Below are 20,156 nucleotides of genomic sequence, written 5' to 3'. Positions count from 1 at the left end.
ACAAATTGTGACATGCTGTTTGTTTAAGGTGATGGAAATGTGAATCTAGCCCAACAATTTCACTTAGCACCTTTTAAATAGCAACATCTGATTTGTGACAGACGTTGTCATAATGGTAAGGGATAACAAAGCGTTAATTTATGGGTTGAAATTTGCAAAGTATGATTTGCAAATATTGTCAAAAATCCACCTTGAAAACATTCAAATGTATTTTAATTTCAAAGCAGGAAATTCCTCTGACTCCCCTCTTAAGCTTAAAGGCTATCACTTTTATCTTTTTCTCTTTAGGTTCTTCCCCACTAGAGAAACATGATTTGGTGTGTCAATCGTTTCATTCCTATGTAGAAAACATGTACATCGTATAGCAATAATCTAAAAATGTTAACAAACACAATTTGTTGTGTACAACTCTGACAGCATAGTTCTGAAAAAACATCACTGAATTGATGGTCGTTTTCAATGCTGAGATAGGGAAACTTCAAATCTATTTACATATAATCTTTGGTATTTGCGAGTATATTTGACTTAAGAGAATGACAGAATAGACAAAAATGACAGAATAGACTTAAGAGAATGGCAGAATAGACAGAAATCAAAGAATAGACTAGACTTGGGAGAATGACAGAATAAACAATACCTGGGACCATGTCACCGAATCCAACAGTACTAAGAGTTACAAATCCATAATAAATACTTTCTAAGAACGTCCATTTTTCACTTATAATAAATGCTATACTAGGTATGACTAGAAACAAAACTGTTCCGGGAATAAAGTAAAAGAACGGCACTGCTAGCCTCTGCATCCAACGCTCGAAGCGACTACGACCAGTAGAGTCCACTTCTTTGCCTTCTTTGGCTTGAGTCATCTAAGAAAAAAGAATTAAGAAGCTTTAGAGATTCAATTTGAAGGAAAAGAATTAAAAAAAAAAAAAAATGCTTATAAACATATTGGCTTATTGTGGCTGTTCACATGTAGGCCTTGTCTGGGACGTCTTGGGGGATGTTTATATTTTTAGGTTTTCTTCTGAATGTAATTTTTCTGGCCTGTCAAAAGCTAAAATAAAAAATTTAACCCTACGAGAATTAGTTTAAAAGACATAGCCAAAAGGATCAACTTCTATTCAAATCTATGAAATATATAAAAATATAGAGCTGGATTCCTTAATAATTGTTTAGTTCCTATTTTTTCCAAAATTTTCATTTTGTCCAATACACAATTGATGTTTACTACCAACAAACATCCCAAAATTAGTGTTTTCCTTCACCTGAAAATATATTTTTTTCTAAATACAAGCTGCATAAGTGACAATCCCAATATCGAATGTGAAGGCTGGAAGATCTAGTTCTTCTTCTTTGAGCTTAAGCCTTCAGGTTCTAGCCCATTTAGGCTTTTTCTGTTTCTACGAAATATAGGGATCGTGTTTACCCTATTCACTGTCATGCTTTTCATTGGGTATACACTTTGTCTGTTATGAATCTTCACCTTCAATATTTGGTAGATATTACAAATCAACCCAAAATCAGAATCCCTCTTTATTTCCAATCCTCCTTACTCATCGTTATTTAAACCCTTCTTCACTTCCCCCTCACATTCCTCCTTATTTAATTCCCCCCCCCCTTTTTCATCCTTGATTTTAGTGTTGGTATTGACTAATGATGGTGTAAACATGGTTTAATCAAAGTAATCTTATCAAGAAGAGCTATTTGCAAACTTCCTAATTGGGCATGGGAACGCATGTCAATATTTACTTTGTATTTTGGTCTGACCCTGGGCGTATGAGCTCTAGTGTTGCTACTATAAGATTCAAATCCTTAACTGTTAGCAGCATACACGAAGCAAGGCTACTTGTATAGAGGAAATGTGCCCAACATTTAATCTTTTTCGTATTCCCATTTTTGTTTCTGTAGATTATATAATTGTTTTAATCATTTTTTAAGTCAAAAATTGACACTTGAGTCTTTACTCTGATTAGCATGTTTCAGTGTTTTACAGACCCAACTTTCAAATAAATATTTATATCCTATAAGAATATCAGGCCATGTCTCCCTTTTAGACCTCGTGATTACCCCAAACACAAGGGTAATGCCTTCACAGATTTTTAGTTTATGGAAGGGAGGGGGTGTTTTGAACAATTGAAGATACAAAAGGATCGATGTTTAGATAGAAAAGCTTCAGGATTGATCTATTAAATTGAATCCTCAGCAAAAAAGGTTCAAATGGGTAGCTGAAAGTTACGAAATGAATTTTGTAGATTAATTTGATGTGTCGGAAGATTCATTCTTTTTAAAGAAAATTAAAATCTTATTCGCATTTCTCCAGTTCTCAAAATATACCTTTCCTTGTTGAAACTTTAGCTTTCTCATAGAGCTAGAAAATGGCTCTATGAGAAAATATCTGATCCCTTCTTATGTTATAATTCGTAAAACTAAAATGCAATTTTTTTTTTGCCTTGACTAACAAAGACTCCTTGGTTTTTCACCACAGTAAATAAGCAAAGATTAATTTAAAGTGAAATTTTCAGTCCCTAGAAATGAAACTTACAAATGTTGCCACCAAAGTGGTGGCAAAATAATGGGTGGTATCACCACAAGTAATACAACCTGGACAAATTGAACCCTAACACTCACACATAATGATTTCAGCCACAGTAAATAATAAGGATATAATTTAAAATGTATAAAAACAAACAATACAAACAAATTGGTAACATTTTAAGATCTCCCTCCACCCCCACAAAAAAAATTCATTTGTCTGTGTTGACTCTGAATTTTTGATTAGTATATTATCAGTCCAGAATGCAACGCCCCAGTCCTCAAAATCAACCTTTTGAATATTTAATTTTAAGCTTTTCTTTCTTCTTTTTCTCTTATTTTCATCTCTGCAATTGATTTGTTTTTACTCGTTTTTATCTATCATTTAATGATTAAGGTACTGTTCTATTAACCGGACTCTTTTTATATCTCAAACTCGAGCGCGTTGAAAAACCCGTTTTTCAACGGGATGATACAAGACACAGCTGTAGAGAAATACAATGTATAGCGTGGTTTTAATTGCGTATACTATATTTAAAGTGTTGTTTTTTGGGGTTTAGGGGGGGGGAAGGTACCTTGGTTAGGTTACGTATTTAATATATGGTTTGCTTTGCCCCCCCCCCCCCCCTAATATGCAAATATATAGCCCAAATTTGTTTCTAAACTATTATAGTCATCCTGTTCTATTTTATTTCATTAGCATTAACCAAACTAGCACTATATATAAGAGTCCGGTCAATAGAACAGTACCATGATTAATTTCTTATAGAAATTGATTTTCAGTCAGATGGTGAATTCAGTAGGTCTTTAGAAGAGAAGCGATTTGCTTTTGTGTTAGATATTCAGCATTATTAGTTAATATGACTAAGTTATATTTATTTGGTAATAATGCTAATATTCAATGGTCAGAACGAAAATCCAGAGCTTTGTCTTCTACTATATTTTAGAGTAGACTACTTTATTTTGAACATTTATCCTCTAAAATTTTTAGACCTACTTTAATACTTTATTTGTACCTGAAATTTGGATTTTCTACTTTTTTCCTTGCCAAACCTATGGATTTTTGTTACGAAAAAAGGAATTTTGGACACAACGGCGGGATTTCGGCAAAAGCGATTGACATACGTTCTTTTTTTGTCGGAGTTTGAAACAAAATAATGCAAATTTTAATAAAGATAACAAACGTGGAAGGACCAACGAGATAAAAAATACAAGCACATATGCACATTTACAGCCAAATAGACTGAACAATATACAGTAAGAAATAATTTGTTTTTATTAGGGCTTCCTTCTCTGCATCTTTACCAAACTAGTATAGCTGATTATGTCGTGTATCATGTCTTTTCAACGAACATATAGCCTACAAGTTTGGCTATAGTGTATTTGTATGTTGAGTTGATTTGAATTCTCGGATGATTTTATGTGTAAATTTTCTCATACCTTCTTAGCCTACTCATAGCAGAGGCATAAATTCAAAAAAAAATACTTTGAATTAATAACTAATTGGTGTTTTATTTCTTTTATTTACCTATTTTAGCAAGCAAATCAACTTAAAAGATATTGTAATATCATGAAACAGCCAAGTCATTTGAGTTTAGCCTTAAAATATCTTATTTCTCTTTCAGGGTATACTTTTTGGGGTGGGGGAAGTTGAGATGGCCTCTGAAGATCCTAGGTGGGCAACCCCCTTTGCTCCATGGCAAATGACGTCCCTGATCTCTAGCTTAATATTCCTTTTATTCTCCTTTGAGTAAAAAGTTAAGTATGAAAGAACAAGTCACCATAAATAAAACAAATGCTTATGTTTCTATAGGATATCATAGTTTGCTAATTTATGGTCATCAAGAGTAGAATAAACACATTACAATGCACTTTCAAAAATATTGGTAACCATGCAGAGCATGAATTTTTTTTTTCTGATAGAAACATAATTAGTTTGTCTCTGTAGGCTATAATGACTTCTGGCCCACCCTGTTGAACTAAGCTAAAGTTTATTTTCCATGAAAAAACCAAGTCAACAATGTATAATATTTTAACCATTCACTTGGTAGGCAGGCTAAAAAGGAAAGGCTTCCACATAAGAACAAATGAATAAGGCAAAGCAGGGAAAAATAGATGCGCCAACATTTGAGTGAGAGCAGAGGAGATTTCTTCCATTTTATTTTAAATTCAATTTAAAATTTAGCTGTTTCAGGCAGTCAAGGTATTCTGAAGTTTTACCAGACCATCCAAAGTCAAGCTTTTCCCTGCTATACCGAATAGATAAAAAGTTTGGGGGGCGGCGCACCCCCACCACCCAGGGTCGCCAACTTTCTAGTCCACGAATGTGTCCCCAAGCATCCAAGAATGTGTCATTCTTGAAATCTCAAAAAGTGGAGGTTAATTGAACTGGAAAAACTGGAAGGAGTATGGCGAATGTCCATCCTGTTCGAATGGTAAGCACGATAACATACTTACTTCCGTGTTCTAATATAATTCTCCTTTGTTTTTTTGCCACTGAAATACTTTATTTCCACACTAGGGAAGTGGAAGCACTGCGTAAATCATCTATTTGCAAATAATCATTGCTAGGGAGTGAAATGAAAGTTTTACTACTCAAAAAACATACCTGAGCGTTGAACCATCCTGCCAGATTTCCAACCAAAAGAACGTTTAGAGGAATCCCAAGTAAACCGTAAAATATACAAAAAATTCTTCCACCGAGGGTCTCTGGAGAAATATGACCATAGCCTAGAAAGTATGACTGAATAAAAAAGTATGAAAAAATATTTCACTTAACAAGAGTTTCAATAGTTGGGGGTATATCAGGGTTTCAGAGTTAAGGAGCTAATTTACAAATTTAGCATCTATTCGGAGTGAAAACAAAGATAAAATTTGGAAATACAGTCAAATTATTCCTCAAATAAACACTGGAAAAAAACAAGGGTATAGATCAAAGTATAATCACCTACGGAACAAATACTGACAAAACCTATCCTCTCCACACAAAAAAAGTGACCCTTTGTATACCTATGTGAACCTGACAACTAAAAACCGTAGTTGCACAATTCATCCCGGTCACTCGTCACCTGAATCACTCTCTAGCATGATTTATTGGCTCGGAGCAAAGTATTTCAGCTCGGTGCGATTAAGTAGTACAGCACTTTGCGTCTAGAGGCGCTGAGGTACGCGGGGTCACTTTGGGAGAGTTTTGTCAGTACTTGTTCCGTAGGTGATTATACTTTGGTATAGATACAACCTGTTTACCAGCTTTGAACTAACCAGGGTTGCCATCAGGTCAAACAAATCGCCAAAATATTGAGAAAAAAATCACTAGGACTGGCAAACCTGAGGCTAACAGACTTAGAGTGTGCAGGAAACGACTTAGCGCAGAGTTCATAGAATATTCAAGTAATGAAGGATAAACTATGCTCTGCTTGTTTATCCTAGATAGACGACACTAAACATAAGAATTTATTTATTTTAAGAAAAATTTCTAGAAATTAAAATTTTCGCACAAATTAAAATTTCGTCATTTTTCTTTTAAGTTTTCGGCTAATTTTGTCACATAATTACGATTGATTCTTTGAATCATTATTGGATAATATTTAATTTATTTTAACATTTGGAATAAGATTAGCCCAAGTATCAAGGGTAGATCTAGAGAAAAATCTTAGAGGTGGGGGCAATGTGGCATGGGCACCAATTAGCAAAATCTTGGGGAGGGATGGCCAATGTGACAAGGGCACTAATAATTAACCAAATTGACATAATTATCTTCAGAAAAGAATGAACAACCGAAAAAAGGAACAAGGGCGCCAGAACAAATCTTGGGGGGGGGTCCCTGACGCCCTAGATCCACCAGTGCCAAGTATTACGGAATTACGAATTGATCAATTTCAGTCTGAGCTAAGAATGGGACTGCTTGGTATTTTACCTCCAAGATGGATTAAAATTGAATGGGAATAAAATCGATAATAATGTATCAGATCTTTTTTTTTCAATTTGTTTATTAATGTATTTGTGATTGTTATCAACAATATGAACATTTTTGCTCCGGGATCATGATATTGTCTAGTTTTATTGTGTGTGGTATATTTATGTAAGTATTTCTCGGTACACAGTTTCAATCTCCAGCTCCTTATACCTTATAATGTTTTAGAGGTAATTACTTGGCAAAAAAAAAAAAAAAAAAAAAATAAAGGAGAGAGAGAGAAGAAGAAAAGAACTGTCATCCTAATCCAGCTATTGAGATAAATGCGCACTTGAACGAGGTTTTAACCTTACTCATCTATCCAATTACCTAGGACAAAACAGTATAACCGAACCGTCAACCAAATCGAAATGTCCAAATCCATGCAAAGTCGTCATCAATGAATGTAAGCCGTTGTAAATTTACAAGCAAAAAGACCTTAAATTTAACGAATTATTTCCAAGCAGTAGCCTTTCATTAGGGCTCATCAGAAGAATACCACCTGCCTTAATGGGTTTCGACGCTTTACTTTCTTTACCCGGCACAGTGGAGCGTCTACCATAAGATCTTTTATGGCATTCCTATGTTAGGTAAAACTTGTGAAATACATGCATACTAGTAAAACTATTCAAAAAATACATACAAAATAAGATTTGTTCTACCCTTAATGGAATCCCGTGGGTCAATGAAACGAAAAAACAATTCTGGAACAATTAAAGACTGGTCCGGATGTGAGTTCTAAAACAAAGTGTTTTATTTGTATCTGGAAGCAATTATAGATTTAAAGTCCTTCAAGCTGGTTTGGAAACAATGTACAAATACAAAAATCCAAAAAAGAAAAGTGAAAGAGAAATTATATTAAAATATCTTTCAGTATTTCTTTATAATTTTTTTTATATCTACCTAAAAGTTCATGATACAGAAAACTAAACTTTTTAAATTGCCAACTAATTTTATTGGCAGAAAAACCTCAAGACCAGTTCTTGGCTAAGCGTTTTACATCTATTTTTAAAATCTGTGTAATTACTGCAAATTCTTGCATACCTAAATAATTGGGAATAATAAGCTGAATAAGTAGTATTTGAATGTATATTACTTTCGAGGAACGGAAAATTAATTACTTCAAAATTAAAATCATCAGTTTTATTATATACTTTAAAAACTAATTTATTATTATCTGAAATATTAATGGTTAAATCTAAGAAATGGTCAGAGTGTCCTGTCCCATAGATAAGTTTCAGAATTAACTCTTGTGGATAAATATTTTTCAAAATTTCCATAAACTCCGCGTAATTTATTAATAAAAGAGATCATCCAGATATCTTTTAATATTTGAAAGGGAATAGTTTACATTATTTACTCTATTTTTATTTATCATATGTTCACATTCTAATTTACTTGAAAACAATTCATCTATATATGAACTCATGTTCTCATCCATAGGAGTGCCAATACTATGCTTATATAAATTACGATTAAACCTTATAAAAGTAGTGAACAAAACAAATTCCAATAAATCGCATATCATATCCAAGCATTAGCATCTTGAACTAATAGTACTTCTAAAGAAATTCGTCCATCGGGCTTTTTTATTAAAAGTATCAATTTTCAGAAATCCAATATTAGACAAAAGAAAAGATTTCTTAATGACCGTTTTCAATTTTTCGAGTACTAAATTAAGTGACAGATTTGTATACAGAGTAATAAAATCAAATGAATCGACTATTTTAGCTGAAACAATAGCCAAAGAAATCACTTGTAATGAATTACTAACACTCCAATATGGATTAAAGTTAGAAAAATTTTTAATTCCACAGCAATATGCTTTAAATCTATTTCTAATTTCTCCTAAGATTAAAGATAGGTCAGTGGCCGCAATTCTGGTTGGACACTTCGCTGCCCCAGCAATAAAACGTGGTTTTGGTGGATTTTTATGAAATTTTACCGTCCAATATAAGAAACAAAACTTTTTATCATTATCATTAATTTTAATATTGAATTTTTTCAAATTCTTTCTTCTATATTTTCAATTAAACTATTCTCCTCTAGATGAGCATTTTCGTATATATTTGTTGTTCGTAAATATTTGTTGTTCGTAGTTTCTGACAAATTATGGCAAAATTATTGCTAGCTTTATCAACTGGTAAAATTACAAATTCATTCTGTATATTAGCTATTGCTTGATTCATATTTGCATTATAAAATATTGAATTTTTGTCAGAATTATTTGGATTAATTTTATATATGCTATTTTGTGCCCTAGTCAAAATCAAATTCATCCTATCTTGAAAACTTTCTTTAGTAATTTTCTCCTTCTTGCACCAATTATCAATAGATAATTTTTAAGTCATTCTTTAATCCACTAAGAATACTTGCTGGCCTTATGTGGTAGGAAAGACGGAATTTAGACCCTATTTTCATTATATTCTGAAGATTAAGATGCTTTATAATGGACAAATCCCCTGTTGCAACATGTTCGTAAGTTTGATTCACATACGGTAAACATTGCTCGCAACTACAAACCGGTTTCCAATTACTCTCCTTGTCAAATTTTTTAAGTATTAAATTATAGTTAAAAATCATTTGACCAATCGTTTTTTGAAAATTTATACGTTAAAATCGGACTATCCTTATACCTCAAATTACTTGGAAGGGCATTTTTCACTCTCCGCTGGTTTAAGATTCTGGGCAAGTTAATATCTTCTATTTGTTTAGTACTAAAATTAACAGACAAATATAATCTATTATCTTTATGAACAATCTTATCAGATTTTTTATACTTCGAAATAAAGTTTTATTTAGCTAAAATACAAACTGTATCATAAACTAATTTAGTTTCAGAGATACATGTTGTATTTTTTTTTTCAATTCAGAATGCTTTTATTAAATTCTTCCTTGATAGCTTATTTAAAGATCTTATTAAACTAGGCATTCCATTAGTCTCACCACGTCCACCAAGGTGTAGAATTTTTAGATGACAGCTTAGTTTTAAATTTCAAAGGCATTCGTTGGAGTCAACAACAAAGCTACTTTGATAATGATTTATCTGGGGCATAGCCTTTCGGGCAGAATACCTACTTCAGGTAAGTCTTCACAATTTAATCAATCAAAGATTATGTTTATTTAACGAAAAGCAAAAAATAATTGCTATCTCTAAAATAACGGTTCCCTAAATCACACTACTTTTCCATTTGCACATAAAAAGAAATTATAATTTAAAAACAGGTAAAATATTTAATTAAAAACAGTGAAAATTTTAATAAGATTTTCTTATATAAATAATAAAGAACGTCCAAATATTTTGGCTTCACATCCGGAAGGGGAAATCCAAAGGGAAAAAAAACTTAAAAAGATTAAACAAATTGATTACCCACTAAAAAATCCATAAAAAGAGAAGAAAATTACCAGAAAAGTTAATTAATTGCCCCTGTAGGTTTTAAGAAATAATTTTTTTGTGTATATTCATTAAAATTTTTTTAGCAAAATCTTTACCTCCTCCTGTATAATTTTGCAAATTGGCACCTCCATCAGCAACCATATTCAAAATATATTATTGATAACAGCATACATAACGGTGGAATTAAAAGTATTTTTCACATGTCAGGTTAATGACAAAGCATTACGAAAATAAAAGTCAAAAGCTATGATACTCCTATGGAAATGTTGTTTTAAATCAGGAGCAGATGTTTGCGTTTGTGGTATATCACACTTGAATTTTTTTCCGCTGTTTTATAGTCCCAAAGTCTTGTACCGATAGTGCAGCGACAAGCTATTTGCTTAACAGGTAAATAATTAACAATATATTCAAATAAAGTAATTAAAATAAAATAAAGAAATAGTAATAAATCAACAATGTTTGACTACAGTAGAACTTTAGCGCTGCTTAAGTAAAGAACCATATGCCTTTTATGTCTTACTTATTCGATTTTTGTTTTCTAAGCTACTTTTTCGTAGAATGGGTGGTTGTAAAATCATGACGACGGACTCCTTTAACTGGTAAAAGGAAGTTCTAGTGCCTTTTTTCTTAAATACCCTTTAAACAAAATATGTTGAAAACTTTTCTCTTTTATAATTATAGCTTGAAAAAAGAAAAACTGCTCAGACTTAATTAATATTACTGTACATTAAGCAATCAGTTTACATTCACTAATTCTTTCCGCTAATATTAATTTTGTTTTCAGTTTTGACAAATAGAGCCATAATTTTCAGAACAGATACAGTTTTCGATAAGATGCAGACGGCCCTCGATCCATTTAATGGGCTTAGAGAGGGTAGAACCACTTTTATTTGTAAACCTTGGCTAGCCTTGTTATATTATTTTCGTTGCGCTGTTATTGATGTTAAGGTAGATACAAAACACTTTTATTTATAAACCTTGGCTAGCCTTGCGATATTATTTTTGCTTTGCTGTTGCTGATGTTATGGAATATATCAAACACTTTTATTTGTAAACCTTGGCTAGGCTTGTGATGTTATATTCGTTGTACTGTTGTTGATGTTATGGCAGATATAAAACACTTTTATTTATAAGCCTTGTGATACTATTTTTGTTGTGTTGTTGTTGATGTTATGGCAGATATAAAACACACTGCTAAAAGTATAAAACTTCAGTAATGCGCAATTGATGCACTGTTTCTTAGAAGGTATAGGAGTGATAGCTTCTGTTTGTGGTAAATTCTGTTTATTTTAAGCTCTACTTGATAATTTATATAAATTTCTTTTCCTTTTAATATCCATTTGTTTATTTGCATCATTGTCCATTATATTTGTGTTTGCTGTATTCATTCATTTTAAATTTCGTTCGTGCTGATTTCATTTATTTATTGATAGTAATTTATGTCGTTTTATGTTTGAACGATTACATGAACTTATTTTTTCTCGCCATAAACTTAGATTTTTACTTTATTTTGAAGGACTTGCGTTTAAAATACATGAAAGCATCATGTTTATGTAGTCATAAAAACAAACTAGTTACACTTTTTTCTATATATATATATATATATTATCTAAGCTACCAAGATGAAAAGTTGAATAATACTAATGGGATTGAACCCCATCCCCTTCCCTTGGTGCCCTTCAGTTAAACAGGCAAAAAGCCTTTTAAGCCTTTTTTTAAAGCCTTTTTGTTTTAAATATTTTCAATCATTTAATATTATTGAGAATATACTTATATATCTATCCATCTATAACTAATTATTCTGAACGCCGCTTAGAATCCTCTGAATAAATAAGAATTAAAACTGACCAAATATGAAGTAATAAAGACTAAAACTGACAAGGACTTATTAAGAACTAATAGGGAAAAAATAATGACTAATACTGAGAACATGTAAAAAATATTCGAGTTAGAGCATATTAAACATATAAATTTCGAAGCAAATTCTATAAGCTGAACACTAATAAATACCTTAAATGAATATTTTGCCAGTTCCGTAAAACACATTTCAGAAAATTACCAAAAATCAAGCAAACACCAAACATCCTGGATATTACTTATGATCCCCAGGGCCCTGGTATATTAACGCAAAATCGGACAAATATCTTTTTTTAATTTTCTTTAATGTTTGGATAAAAATATTAATTTTTCGCTTGACTAAATTTATAACTAATGATTTTTGTTACTTTTTTTTTTAAACAAAAACGGCCTAAAATTTTGGGCAAGCTAGTAAATTTGTAAATAAAGTAAATAAAGTAATTTTGGCGAATTATAACCGGTAATATTACAGAAGGAACCGCGTCCAATTTTATAAAATAGCCTTCAAGAAGTTCTCCATAATCATTCGCACAAGCAGATAAAAACGAAGTCCTAGACAATATTTCTTTCCTCAGGGAAACGTCAAATTGCCTACAAATCTTAGATATTTTTTTTTCATTTTTTTCGATAAAGCAAATATAGCCTCCAAATAGCTCTTGCAAAGCAGGTTTTTTTTTCAGCCACTAAATGAGGGATTTTCCTGAATGGATAGATGATTTTTCCTCTGTATTGGGAGGAGGCTTGACCCCATCGTATGGAGCTTAGCGAGTACTAAAGTATTCTCTAGCGCCCTTTAAAGATCTTTATTTTGAAATTCAGCCTCCAAAAGATGTCTTGGGGGTGATTGTTGCCCTTGACCCTCTCCTAAAGTTAACACCTATTTTCTCAAGCGACCCAATGTGTGGTGGGATAACGTGAGCGCTAAGATTTTTTTGGAGTGGAGCTGACCAAATTTAGCGTCCAAATGCGGTACTATTAACTTTTTTGGTCCCACCCCCTGCTGCAACGCCCTCTATGAGGAGTTCTTGAGAAATTGCACTTACAGTTATACTTCAAGGGCTCAACTAGATAGGGAAGGCAGGTAAAGAGGATATATTAGTGACTCAAAGAGGTGTTATATGCGCACCTATTGATAAAATACGACTATATTAGCTTAAAAAGCTCTATACATGTCCAAATCACTTAGTAACGAAATTTTTTAGTACATCTCCAGATTTTTGAGATTTTTCAGGAAATCTTCGAGATTTTTCCAGGAATTTTTATTTTTAATCTGAACCAGTGCAAATACGCAATTATTGCTTGGGAATTCATTGAAAATTAAGATAATTAGTATTGCTGCAAAGCTATACACACAGAAACCAAAAATAATTGAATTAACCGATGAATTTCTGAATTCCGTGAAAGTGAGTTAGAAAATTGGTTGACGTTGTCTGTTTTGCCCCATTTTTATCAAGAATTTTTGAAAATAGTTTATGCAATATTGAGATTACAGTGCAGATTGAGAAAACGCTTCTAAAAGGGGGAGTTTGATAATCACCAATGAGGATTGGAATAGCTGTGAGTCTATTATGCAATAAATTGAATATCTTTGAATTTTCTTCCAAAGTTGTTATTGTAGAATTAGAAGCAAGGTTTAAGCAACAAATTCAGAAGGTTTCAGTTCAATTCGGAACACTCCGAAGTTTTGAAGCAGAGGATAAATGGTCATACCCGAGCACGTACCCGTGCCCGGACACGAGTACTTCTTGGACATAACAACATACACGCGAGATAACAGCTAATATTGATTTCACGGTAACATTAGTAAAAATGACAAGATCATGTTTCAGACACTTGTACAATTTTTTTTTGTAATATAATCCAAGGTGGGCGCTTATAATTTGTCAAGTATTGTTAAGTGAAACTATAATTTAATTGGTATCTCAAATAATTTTAACGTCTAATTGATCACTTACTTAGCCCTACTTTTTAGCTGTATACTTCTTAGCAAGGCCATATCCAGGGGTGGGGGGGGGGGGTTTACCCGGTTTGAACCCCCCCCCCCGAAATTTTTGACCGAGCCGAAAACAAGTTGAAAATTAGTAAAACCTAGGTAAAAATCAGTAAAATTAGTCGAAAACTGAGTCAAAAATTAATAAAACACCCCCCTAAAAAGTCAAAAATTAGTAACCCCCCCCCCCCCGAAAAAAAATCCTGGATCCGCCCTTGCTTCTTAGCCCTACTTTATAGTGCGTAGGGCTAAGGGCGTAGCCCTACTTCATAGGGCTAAGTATGTAGCCCTACTTCATAGGGCTAAGTATGTAGCCCTACTTCTTAGATGAATTTTTCTTTTTAGAAATCAACAGATTACTCTTAGATGGAGAAAGGCATGGAACCATTCAAATTTTATAGTTCCCATCTTCGCTATTAGCAACATTTCTTTTAAAACGGTGAATAATAAGCCAAGGAACATCCTTATTCATCAAAACTTTAAGATTAGACACAACACAAGAAATCAAACAGCTTGTGGTAACGAACTGTAAGTAAAGAGCGATCCGGCTCAAATGTAACCAAAACTGTAGAAAACGGGATATTGATACCAGTAGATACATCAAAAGAATCAAACAAGCCAGGATAAAGAGAGAGGGTTGGGCAGTGGGGTTGCGACACACATCTGGGACCTCAAGGGTCTGCCCTCGGGGGGAATTCTAACTGCAACTGAAACATCAAGTTTGAGCCTCGGATTTTCAAACCCCCTTTTGATGACGACCTCTGCATGCTCACGGACAAGATTTATGAATGCGAAACAACACCTCAAATTTTGTTTCTGGAACATCCGCACAATGTTTCAAGACTCCAAGACTGAACAAGTGCTAAGAGCACTGGAAGATTACCACCTTGACCTTCTGGCTGTCGGAAGTTCGATGGCTAGGGTCTGGATCAAATAAACTGGATGGAGATGTGACCATTATATACAGTGGATCGCAGCAAAAGCGTGAATACGGAGTAGCCCTAATGATGACAAAACATACTTCCCAAGCTCTACTACAGTGGACACCGGTGTCACCTAGAATCCTGAAAGCCCGCTTCATCGGCGCGCATGTGAAACTGTCAGTAGTAGTATGCTACGCACCCACCAATGACGTCACCGACAAATCAAAAGACGAATTTTACAGAGCTCTCAACTCCGTGGGAAACGACATACCACGGTACGAAATAGCATGTTTTCTAAGAGACTTTAACGCAAAAGTAGGGAACGACCGATAGTTTTCCCCAGAGGTTCTCGGCAAGCGTGGCCTGGGCCAGCGAAACGAAAACGGAGAACTACTTATCAACTTCTCGCTCCTTAACGACCTAGTAACCGGAGGTACCCTATTTTCTCATCGGGATGTATACAAATATTCTTGGATATCTCCCGATGGCCACACCCAAAATTAGATTGACCATTGTCTTTGAAGCAGGAAGTGGAGACCAAGCCTACTTGATATAAGGGGATATAGAGGAGCTGACGTTGGCTCAGATCATAATCTGATGGCAGCAAAAATCCGCCTCAAATTGAAAAGAAATAGAAAAGCAAATAAGGCTCCCTTAAACCTAGTCTTTGACTCGGAGAAACTGAGGTTGAGAGAATTCAACCAAGCCTTTAAACTAGAGATGCGGAATAGATTTGAAGCCTTGTCTTTACTAGATAATGCTGATAGCAATCAATACTGGGAAAGCATAAATTTGTGCTTTCACGATGCCGCAAAAGCCACTATTGGGTATCGCAAAAGCCAAAGTACCAGTGGCTATCTGACCAAACATGGAAACTCATAGAGACAAGGAAAAAATTAAAAGCATCACTTATCCAAAGACAAACCCCCGACCAACAGATACTCAGAAACTATGAATACGGAGCCGCGGATAAAGAGGTAAAGAAGAGTGCTAGAAAAGACCAGAGAAACCTGCTGGAGCAAAAAGCAGTGCAGGCAGAAGAGGCGGCGGAGAGAGGTGATTCAAGAGCCGTCTATAAAATCACTAATGAGATTATTGGAAAAAAATCCTCTATTCAACATGGACCAGTAACAGACCCCTCGGGCATCCTGATAACACAGCAGTCTGACGTAAACGAAGTTTGGGCCAGTCACTTCAAGAAGCTGTTGAATAGACCTCCGCCAGAGGATCCCCCAGAGATCCCAGCAACAACACTGTTTTCCTTAGATATCAGCACGGATCCACCGTCATCCACTGAAATTATAGCAGCAGCAAAGAAGCTGAAAAATACGAAGTCGCCTGGCGAAGACAGGATATCCGCGGAAATGATCAAAGCGACTGTTATGACCTGCCTCAAGTTCTGGACAGCGTTGTTCGCAGTAATCTGGACGATCGCCAAAATACCTTTGGATTGGAAATGCAGCACGCTTTTGAGGATCTTTAAGAAAGGCGATGCGTCCTTCCCAGGCAACTGGCGAGGAATCTGCATGCTTTCCATACCTAGCAAATTGCTGACGCACATTTTACTGCAGAGAATCAGCTCGCAGCTCGAGAGACACCTTCGTGACGAGCAACATGGATTCAGACCAAACCGTTCATCTGCAGACTTGATATTTACCCTACGGCTACTGACGAAAGAAAGCAGAGAATGGCACTCCAAAATCTATACGATATTCATTGATTTTGAGAAGGCATTTGACTCATTAGACCGCCGAAGTCTGTGGAAGATCCTACTGCATTACGGATTCCCAGTAGATACCCGGAGTCCTGGAGTGAATAGATAGTTTCACTGATTGTTGTGTTTTATGAAGATAGCGAATGCTGAGTAAAGACGCCAGATAGCCAAATCCCTTTCTTCCGCATTCTGTCAGGAGTTAAGCCAGGTTGTGTCTTGTCACCACTACTTTCCCTAATCGTCATTCATTTCATACTACAAAGTACAAGCAGAGACAGAAACCAGCTGAATCCAGAAACACACCTCAGGAATGTAGACTTCGCTGACGACATCGCCGTCCTAGAATCATGCAAGCAAAGACTCCAAGAACTCCTTGACAAAGTGAGGGAGAGAGTTGACCATGTCGACCTGAAAATAAATAATGAGAAAACAAAATACATGGCTACCACATATTTACCCTTGAGCATCACTTGTGGAGACCAAAACATAGAGCAAGTCGTCCATTTCAAATACTTGGGAAGCATAATGGAAAGTACCGGATCGACCACCAAAGAAGTGCTCACAAGAATCGGCCATGCCAATGGGGCCTTCAATAGATTACAGAAAGAATGGTGGTCCCAAAGCTTCTCTATACGGCTAAAGTTACGACTCTTCAATAGCAATGTTATGCCAGTGCTGCTTTACGCAGCCGAAACCTGGCACCTGAACCAGGAACATGAGAGAAGAATACTTGCTTTTGAAAACACATGTCTCAGAAGAATTCTCAACATCTGTTGGCAGCAGAGAATAACAAACCAATCCATCCGTGACAAGACTGGCCAGCCTCTTGTGACATATATCATAAGAGTCCGCCGATGGAGATACCTTGGCCACGTACTACGTATGGAAAATCTCCAACTACCAAATGCAGCGCTCCATTGGCAGCCATCGGGTCCACACCGCAGGGGCAGACCCAGAAACACCCTGCGTCAAACGTACCAGACAAATATCCGTAACCTGCACACATCAATCCAACCTCAGTGGGAGGACATACTTGCAGCAGCAAACCGGCGGGAAGATTGGCGGCTCCTTATTGATGCCCTGGGTGCCGCTGGAGGCACAGGCGGATCTAAGGTCTAAGGTAAGTAGATACATCAAAAGAATCAGATTTTAATGCTGTTTTCAAATATAAAATTTTGATCAAGTTTAATCATACCCATCAAAAGTTACGCGCCTGAGAAAATTTGGCTGATTTTTGAAAAAAGGGGGACAGAACCCCTAAAAGACATAGAACCTTAATGAAAATGACACCCTCAGAGTTAGTGTATCAGAAGACCCTACTATAGAATTTCCAAGCTCCTATCTACAAAAATACGGTATTTTGCATTTTTTGCCAGAAGAAAGATCATGGGTGCGTGTTTGTTTGTTTTTTTTTGTTTTTTTTCCCCAGGGGTGATCATATCGACCCAAAGGTCCTAGAATATCGTGGGAGGGCTCATTGGAACGGAAATTATAAGTTCTAGTGCCTTTTTTAAGTGACCAAAAAATGGAGGACAACAAGGTCCTCTCCCACGCTCATTTTTTTCCCAAAGTCACCCTATCAAAATTGTTACATAATCCTTTCGTTTAATATGGTCAAAAATATGATAATTATGTCTTTTAGGATGACTCAATTCCCTAAAGTCCCCGGGAGGAGGGCTGAAAGTTATGAACATTACCCAATCTTAACATATAGTATTGGTTATTGGGAACTATACAGACGTTTTCAGGGGGGATTTTTTCTGGTTTTCATAGGGAATGGGGGGGGGGTGGTTTAGGGGTTTTGTGGAAGAATCTTTCCATTAAGGAAGTCTTCATGAGGGAAGGGACATTGCTATGAAGGGGACGCCGGATTTCCCAGCATTATTTAAAATAAGATCAGAAATAAAATAAAACAAAACAAGTTTTTCAACTGAAAGTAAGCAGCAACATCAAATCTTAAAACGAACAGAAAATATTACGTATATGATTGGCTCTTGAAGCCAAAGATTTTTTAGTACTTTCATAAGAGCTATTTATTCTAATTAAAGGCCTTTGTGATTAAGCGGTCATTTTTAAGGAATTGAACAAAATTCGAACTTTAGCTTAAAGAGCAAGGTATTGACTGGGGGGCGAACCCCCTAATATACGTATTAAAAATATGTGAATATAGAAGTTCGTTACGTAAGTTAATTCGTAAGTTACGTATATTTATTATTAATAAAAACGTTCGTAAATAAAATTAAACAAGTTTCGAGAAAGCCATTTAACCATATAAAATTAAAATTAATATGCAAATTTTGTTTTAATTATTCCTGTACGGTGAGCCAAAATCAAAACCTGCATTAATTCAAGAACGTTCAAAAATTAAATAAAAAAAAAACAAGTTTTTTTTAACTGAAAGTAAGGAACGACGTTAAAACTTAAAATGAACAGAAATTATTCCGTATATAAAAGGGGCTGTCTCCTCCTCAACACCTCTCTCTTTACGCTAAAGTTTGACTTTCTCACAACTCTATTTTTTTAAACAATAAAAAACTTTAGCGTAAAGAGCGAGGGGTTGAGAAGGGGACAGCCCCTTTCATATACGGAATAATTTCTGTTCGTTTTGAGTTTTAACGTCGTTCCTTTCTTTCAGTTAAAAATACTTGTTTTTTTTATTTAATTGTTAGTAGCAACTATAACCTTGAAACTGCTCAAACGGCTTGGTATTATAGCATTAGTATCCTGGCTACTGGTGCATTATAACTAAACCAGCGCTATACACCAAAGAAGTCAAGTTTGGTTAATGCTATTGAAATAAAATGAAATAGGATGAATATATAATAGCTTAGAAACAAATTTGGGCTGTATATTTGCACATTACGGGAGGGGGGGGGGGTAAAGCATAGCATATATTGAATACATAACCTAACCTAACCCAGGTATCTCTCCCCCCCCCCAAAACCCCCAAAACAAACGTTTAAATATTGTAAACTCCATGAGAAACCACGCTTTGCATTCCATTTAGCTCTTGCAAATAGCTGTTTGACGGGTTTTGACAGGTTTCGTGTCTGATTTCCTTGAACAGTTTATAGCGGTGATTTACTTATAATGCACCAGTACCGTATCCTGTTTACCACCGTCTTCTTTGACCCTTTCAAAAACTACGAGGGGAGAAGCCAGCTGGACTGGCTAGAAAGCCAGACTAACTTTCAATCTGATATTCATGAGTAGTGGAAAGCCTTCAGATCAGTGGTTGAGAGACTTGGAAAAGGAATCTAGGCTGATAGTTGAAAGTGTTTCATGCTAGTGGAATTAGGGTCATATTAAGATTGTTACCCCTTAGGTATTAAAAAAACATATAACTCTAAATGCTTTCTTTATTTTGTGACTCATAAATCAATTAATTAACATAAATCATAAATCAATTAACAAAAATCAATGTAATTTCATAAATCTATTAACATTTATAGAAACCTTGTAGAATCATAACTAAGATCCAATTACTAATATTAATTATAGAGATGGGTTGATTAGGATGAAGGAAGCTGGTCAAATTTCAAATAATTTGCTTTTTCAGTGCTTGTTGCAATAATTTTTATCTAGACGGTATTATAAGCTGGCTTCAGTTTCTATGCCCCCTCTCTTTACACTAAAGTTCAACTAGTGTTTAACTGAAAGCAAGTTTGAGTACGACAATATAGCCAGTTGGTAATTGTAGGTGTTTTGTCTAGCTGCTTAAGTCCTGTTCGGGCCAAAGCTATGTTTTGCAGAATAATATGGTAGAAATCAGTACTTTGCTGTAGTAAAAT

General features: G+C 34.9%; 1 protein-coding gene across 2 annotated transcripts in view; it reads right to left on the bottom strand.

Moving 5' to 3' along the window:
- LOC148949915 (potassium channel subfamily K member 2-like) overlaps positions 1 to 20,156 on the bottom strand; it is a 225,770-nt gene that overhangs the window by 25,301 nt on the left and 180,313 nt on the right. For both annotated transcript variants that reach the window (XM_089091369.1, XM_089091370.1), the window contains exons 4-5: positions 5,141 to 5,262; positions 638 to 866 (exon numbers count right to left, since the gene is read on the bottom strand). In XM_089091369.1, coding sequence (XP_088947495.1) covers positions 638 to 866; positions 5,141 to 5,262 — 351 coding nt within the window. The remainder of the gene's footprint in view (positions 1 to 637; positions 867 to 5,140; positions 5,263 to 20,156) is intronic.

The sequence above is a fragment of the Artemia sp. Qi Xiang Cuo genome, chromosome 7, assembly GCF_049724085.1.
Source record: "Artemia sp. Qi Xiang Cuo chromosome 7, ASM4972408v1, whole genome shotgun sequence".
Classification (NCBI taxonomy): domain Eukaryota; kingdom Metazoa; phylum Arthropoda; class Branchiopoda; order Anostraca; family Artemiidae; genus Artemia; species Artemia sp. Qi Xiang Cuo.
Note: the sequence above shows the minus strand (reverse complement) of the source record. Positions and strands in the feature narration are given on the sequence as shown.